This window comes from Coregonus clupeaformis, chromosome 26 (genome assembly GCF_020615455.1).
Source record: "Coregonus clupeaformis isolate EN_2021a chromosome 26, ASM2061545v1, whole genome shotgun sequence".
In the NCBI taxonomy this organism is placed as follows: Eukaryota; Metazoa; Chordata; class Actinopteri; order Salmoniformes; family Salmonidae; genus Coregonus; species Coregonus clupeaformis.
Genome location: NC_059217.1, coordinates 2,531,519 through 2,538,168, shown reverse-complemented (window position 1 = coordinate 2,538,168; position 6,650 = coordinate 2,531,519). Strand labels below are relative to the sequence as shown.

The 6,650-nt window shown below is 42.5% G+C and overlaps 2 protein-coding genes across 4 annotated transcripts in view; one reads left to right on the top strand and one right to left on the bottom strand.

Annotated features, from left to right (window-relative positions):
- LOC121540503 (mediator of RNA polymerase II transcription subunit 8) lies at window positions 1-4,036 on the bottom strand. 2 transcript variants are annotated; one of them, XM_041849431.2, is made up of 7 exons: window positions 3,934-4,036; window positions 3,594-3,715; window positions 3,119-3,263; window positions 2,797-2,937; window positions 2,177-2,264; window positions 1,770-2,006; window positions 1-1,519 (listed from the first exon to the last, which is right to left on the bottom strand). In XM_041849431.2, the coding sequence occupies exons 1-7, from the start codon at window positions 3,937-3,939 to the stop codon at window positions 1,452-1,454; spliced, it is 807 nt and encodes a 268-aa protein (XP_041705365.1). In that variant the 5' UTR covers window positions 3,940-4,036; the 3' UTR covers window positions 1-1,451. The 2 variants fall into 2 exon arrangements, with proteins under 2 accessions (XP_041705365.1, XP_041705366.1); XM_041849432.2 differs by lacking the exon at window positions 3,934-4,036 and having other exon boundaries at window positions 3,119-3,325; window positions 3,594-3,684.
- A 218-nt stretch (window positions 4,037-4,254) lies between these two features.
- LOC121540502 (KICSTOR complex protein SZT2-like) overlaps window positions 4,255-6,650 on the top strand; it is a 125,682-nt gene continuing 123,286 nt past the window's right edge. Inside the window, exons 1-3 of one of the 2 annotated variants that reach the window (XM_041849429.2) lie at window positions 4,255-4,433; window positions 5,316-5,441; window positions 5,766-5,939. In XM_041849429.2, coding sequence (XP_041705363.2) covers window positions 4,410-4,433; window positions 5,316-5,441; window positions 5,766-5,939 — 324 coding nt within the window. In that variant the 5' untranslated portion in view covers window positions 4,255-4,409. The remainder of the gene's footprint in view (window positions 4,434-5,315; window positions 5,442-5,765; window positions 5,940-6,650) is intronic. The other variant, XM_041849430.2, reaches the window with a different exon arrangement.

The window sequence follows — 6,650 nt, the reverse complement described above, 5'->3', positions numbered from 1 at the left end:
ACAGTCAGTCCTTGCAATTTATTATGTGACTTGTTAAGCACATTTTTTACTCATGAACTTATTTAAGCTTGCCATAACAAAGGGGTTGAATATTTATTAACTCAATACATTTCCGCTTTTCATTTATTTCTAAAAACATGATTCCACTTTGACATTATGGGGTATTGTGCGTAAGCCAGTGACACATCTCAATTTAATATATTTTAAATTCAAGCTGTAAAACAACAATTCTGGGAAAAAGTAAAGTGGTGTGAATACTTTCTGAAGGCACTGTATGTTATTTTACTCACATCTCCAGGAAACATTTTCTTTATTGAATCAAGAATTGCAGCCCTAATTTTCTTTCATATAAAAAGGAAGATGCAGTAGCAAAACATGCCAGTAACAGCCTGTTCAGAAGTCTTTCTCATAGGTAGGTCAATTAGACACAGCCAGTAGACTGTCCATCTGCCTATGGAGTCTATAGAGAGTATGAACCTGTGCATCTTCTAGCTGTCTCAGCAGACCCTCCTCTCCTACCAGGGCATGGAGGCTGACACAGCGAGACGTCGGCCCGGCAGAGGACAGAAGGTGTATGTGTGTGTAGGACAGTGTGTGTGTGCAGGACCGAGGGTGTGTGTCAGTGAGTGTTTGTATGTAGGTCACCCAGCGACCTGTGTCGTATCTGGTGACAGCCACAGTGGTCATTGTCCCTGTGCCGTCCGCCCAGCGGGAGGTGGGATAGGGATTAGAGTGGACAGACCACGGTGGGGCGCAAAGCACAGAGGCCCCCCACACGTCAGCATCAACTTTCTCATCTCCTCCCTTAACGACTTTGACGTTATCAGGCCAGGCAGTGCAATGTCCAGCTGCATTACTCTCACCGGTCCTACAATATTTATAATGGCCACAATGGAGGCAAAGTGTAGGGAGGGAAGGAAGCAGTGCTAGGGTTCAAAAGACTGGACAGACAACATGGTGAAGCAGTTGAAATATAAGGTTTGAAATATAATGCCTGTTCTCTGACTGACCCTAAACTCCACACTTGTGTTATATATTTCTGAAAGACATAGCTCAACATAATGCCTGTGATAACAGGTTTTCATTGTGTGAAATATTAACATATCGTGGGGTATCTGGATAAAGGTACAATTGAAAATAAAGCTCTAATATTCCCTTTATTCACTATTAATATAAAATCTCATTTAGATTTTCTGCAACAAATACCAAGTTCTCAAAATGTCTTGTCCCTCGAATATAAAATGGAAAGACTGTGCCATCTAGTGTTCACAAATTGAAGCACATATATCCGTTTCACTACATTCTGCACATTCACTGACACAGTATGATGCCTTCTTCTCAAACTGATTTATTTAATCAAAAGATAAAAGATATTAATATTTCCATTGCTTTACGTCACTTACTCTCTCGGCCTCCTGAATACTTCATCAGTATGGGATAGAGAGAGAATCTTATCGGTTGTAAGGATGCATTGAGGAGGCAGCCTTGATGTTTGTCTTGATGTTGCTTGGCATTTTGCCTGAAAAAATAAATAGGTCAGTTATAGCGCAGTCTTTTGATCAATACCTTTAGGGCCGGGTCCTCAGACACAGGTTAAGCCAAGTTCTCTATTTACAGTTATTTTTAGTCCAGGACTAGGTATAATCTGTGTCTGAGAAACCCACTGCCTTTATTATTCAAGTCTGTAGAACCTTGATTTACGGCCTTCAAGTGAATACAAGACTTCAAAGTGTAGCAAAGCCAGACAATGATATTCAGGAGCATCATACCTGGCTGTCCCTGTTGCTGAGGAGCACCAGGCCCCATGCCTTGCTGCTGGCCTGAACCCCCACCGATGGTAACCTGCTGTAAGGTGGGACCTCCACTCATCATGGGTCCTTGTCCTGGGTGTCCAGGGGCAACGGGCCCGGGGGGCCTGCACTTCGAAAGCCCCTTCCCAAAGCCCACCGCTGCCACCAGTGCATTGGTGTCAGCAATGTTGAATGATGGTTTGTTCTGCCGTATAGCTGAAACAGAGAGTAGAGTGCAATTGTATCAACTCCATAACATAGACCTTAGGTTAGACCGTCTGTACATTTTGAGTACATAAGCATCAATATCAACTTCATAACACAGTTCTTAGGTTAGCTTGCCTAAATGTTCAGGTAAATAAGTTATCTTGGTTCAATCATTGTACCTGCACTTTCTGCATCCCTGTCATCGCGAGGATTGTTCAGTTTCTCCAGTAGATTTGAACATAGCTTATTCAGTGTCTGGATTTGTTTCTGTTGGGGGGAAAACAAAGGATTGCTTTGTTACTCATTGCTTCCAAATATAGTTGTGGGATAAAAAGACTACAATGTGCATTACATGACAAGAACCATTTTACTTAGAATTGTGTCTTCCCACCATACACCATGGTCATGTTCATTATGTAACAAATGTATTGTACTTTAAGCTCACTCCACAGCTTGAAATGTATCCACTTGCCGAATTTGTACCTTTTCAGTGGCACAACTGGCTAAAGGTATGGTCAAGCGGGCAGATTACTCTGGTATGAGCTGTTGTACGGCCACTGTACCGAGGCAGGGAGGAAGTGAAGCTACTAAGCAAGCATATTGACGTCCGTCACACTGGCTTGAAGTGGCCACAATATTTTCTTGTCGTATTGTCCTTTCCAACAAATGGTGGATGTACAACTTCACTCAGTAGTATGAAAAGGATACAGGTTGCCTTATGTGAACCAGGGCCCTACTCTCCTCTCAGACTGCTGCCATAAAGAACTTGTATGATTAGATAAAGACCATGTCTGTTTACCTGTGCCACCTCTGGTCCTATCCGGGCAGCTTCTGCACTCAGCTGTTTCTCCTGCTCCTCCACCTCAGGATCAGGCTTCGTGCGCAGGTGATCTGGCACAATCTCATGGCTGAACACAGGCACACGCTGCTCTGTCAGTTTCTGGAGTGTGGGCACAGTGTGTATGGATGTAAGCAAAGACTAGGGTACCGGTATGTGTGTCTGTAAAGCCATCCTCTTCTAGCCTGGCTAAACCAGACTCAACGCTATTCTCATTATTGGTGAGCACAGCATTCAGTCTGGTTTAACCAGGGTAATCCTTGTCCACAGAAAATATACTCACAGCTAGTTCCTCATCCCTGTCTGGAGACAGCAGAAGGGGGATGATGACCTGCTGACGGAAAGATGGTGTCTTCTCATTCCTCAACAGTTTATTGATGGTATTCAACTGACCGGACAGGAGGGCAAAGTTGTCCAACACAGAGGGCCTGTTGTCCAAGTTGTTCAATAACAGAGACAACAACTTCATGAATTAGCTAGTAGAGTATGTCTGAAAATGAATAATGTGTATTTATCCAAATAAGTCGTTAGCTAGCCAAGTCTTACAGATTGGTTTAATTGATGTAATTCCAAAAGCAACACTGGGACCTAGCTAGTTAGCTTTCTCCAAACTCAACATTATACACGCCACGCTGTGGTCATTTGTTTGAACGAGAACCCAATGGCTGTACGGGCTTGGGTTCTCGAGAGTTAGCTAACAGCTCATCATTTCAAAGTGTTGCATGCGCAATGCTAACTAAAGTTAGCTCGTCACTTACCATGTCAGTCTTTCATACTCGTTTTCCAACTTGTAGATGAAACTTTGAAGAGCGTTTTTGAGATGAGCCACGCGGGAAATAAGTGATTCCACGGATGCTTCCAACAGCTTTTCTTCCCGTTGCTTGATTTAAACAAATAAAGAGACATTTGATTAGCTACCTAACGTTAGCTGTTAGCCTTTTAGCTAGTTACCTACAGTAGCAGAGTGACTTGGGGTAACGTAAACTGAATCAAACGAAATATTTAACCTGCGATGGTGATTTTGTATTTTATTCACTGGATGTAATTTCAAACAACTGACTGCTTAGGAATTTTACGTTTATAGAACATGCACCTTACCTGCATTTTTATCCGCCTCTCTTTATGGGAACTTGCTAGCTAGCTAAATAAATACATCTTAACCGGAAGTAAACAATGAGCGCAACAGTTCGCATGCTCCAGTGAGAATAATTTTGCTGTATGTTCAACATTTTACTGTAGTCAGCCACATAATCGTATATTTGAGTCATCATGCCGTGAAATATTCAATAATATATGTTATATCGCTTATCTGCACACATTATTTTCAGAAAGCTGGTCATATCGGAATCAAAATAAAATAGAACTACAAAACCCTCTAAGCCTAGTTGTGTTGTTCCGGTGCAAAGACGAGGACTCAAGCATCCAGGTCACGTGCATCTTAACCAAATAAACAAAATACAACGATAGCCAGCAATCGTGCATGAAAACGAACTAAACAAGTCGTTATATGTCAGCCAGGGCCTGAAAATACCCTCGGAGCTTTCACAGAACCTGCTAGTTATGCCATACAAGGCATGGCAGAGAGACAGGACAATGAGGTAATTTACTGAGGTTCATGTTTTTGTAGCCTTGACCTGTCACTAGCGCTAGCTATAGCTTGTTATGCTAGCTATAGCTATCTTCTCCAAGTAAAACAGCTAGCAGTGTAACTTGAGTTGTGGCGTTGCAAAGCGCTCGCGCTTGAACTGAGCATACCAACTGATACTGTAACGTTACATATGCTGTAAAATACAGGGACAATTACAGTAGTTTGGGAGGCCATATTTAGCTATAGCCAGGTTGTTTTGCCAGTGTCATTTTACATTTACATTTTAGTCATTTAGCAGACGCTCTTATCCAGAGCGACTTACAGTTAGTGAATACATTATTTTTTTTATACTGGCCCCCCGTGGGAATCGAACCCACAATCCTGGCGTTACAAACGCCATGCCCTATCAACTGAGCTACATCCCTGCCGGCCATTCCCTCCCCTACCCTGGACAACGCTGGGCCAATTGTGCTCCGCCCATGAGTCGTGCATGACTCATGAGTCGTGCCGTGCATGACATTAGTCAATTTGGGATCAGATTGCTGCTCATTAAGCTTTGCAATGATGTCACCCAGCATAATGGCATATGATACTGGCTGGAAAACTTTACACCCAGAATATGCAAAATGTTTAATGTTGTCAATGTATTGTGGTTAAGCCTCGCTTACTGACATAAATAAAGTGTCTCTTCTTGCTAAGACAATATTGAACAAAAGGTACAGTGTCAGGATAGTCCTTCCCTTGCAGATGCAGTCTGCAACCTCTGTACCCATTAACAAAGTTCATCAAGATGTCAAAGTTCACCAAGATATTTGCAGAAACATGCATGGGTGATCAGGCGCTGTCATTTTTTCAGGAGAATACTATATGTTTGAATATTCTCTTTCTTCAGGTGGAGGAGGCAGACCAGGTGTACCTGCTGATGAAAGAGGAGTACCGTATCTCACGGAACGTACGTCTGGCCTGGTTCCTGGGCAAGCTCAACCAGGTCATTTGGCCAGCCCCAAAGTCTGAACTGGTGGGTTAATTAGCTCTACTGGAGGAGATGCAGCCTGCTCCTAGATCTGTTGTGCTGTCTCGTCAATGACAACGACCATAGGGGTTGGCAAAACAGCATAAACAGATCTGGGACCAGCCCAGAGGAGATGGTTCAATCACTATTATTATTATTATTATTATTATTATTATTATTATTATTATGTACTGATGTTCCCGCATGGGCCACATATACTGAATTGATGTATAAAATTTTGCTTTGGATGAAACTAAGCATCTGCTAAATGACCATATTTCCGTGGGATTGTTGTTTATGATGATTGTTGTGGTTCCACCTTCTGTGCAGCTGAACTCTGAGAATGAGCTGGACCTGCTCAGCATCTTGCCGAAGGGATGGCAGCCAGACTTCTCCCCCTCCACCATGCCCTACCTGCTGGTACCCTCCACTCGGGTCACCTTCCTGGCCCGCAGGTACCGCTTCATCATCGAGCTGGACCTCAGCCCCTCCACTGGGATCGTGGTGAGTAAAGAGGCTTCTTCAACAAGTTACAAACTAGGCTACTGAACACAATCAAAGCTACTTGGGTTAAAACAGATACCTAATGGAGCTAAAGGAGCAGGGTTTCCATTATCTGGCTTTTGCCCCCCCCCAAAAAAGAAGAAAATCAGATAAATAAAACTGTTGCCTGCCAAAATGACCAGGAGAAAAACAATCCCATTGCAAAATAATAATTTTTATTCATAGATGGAAATACCAGTCGATGGAAATACATTTCACCGTCACACTTATCGGTCTATAGGTTAATTTGCATAATATAGTGGAATTAAATTGGCGTGTGTGTATTTTCGTTAGTCATCATGTAGCCTATCTTATTTATCCAACACAACTATCACAAACACACAGCATATAGAGCCTACTTTGAGCGGGAATCACCACCACTTTACAATATGAGCTGGAGGCAGAATGCATTTTTTTTAACAAAGGCCTACTTAATTGTTTGAAACCTGAATGTTTTACTTCATATTATGAGGCATGTCTTACCTTGCTTCAAAGTAGCCTATAGACAAATCCAACTATGGAAACGTGGAGGCAATTATTTTGTAAAGACTTCATAGGCGCATGAGTTTCAAGTTTAGGGAAGCTTACATTTTATCCTACCATTTGTACCGATCTGTGTGCCAGTTATGATTTACATATGTGCATTTCCGTGGAACAGTTTCATTTCAACAA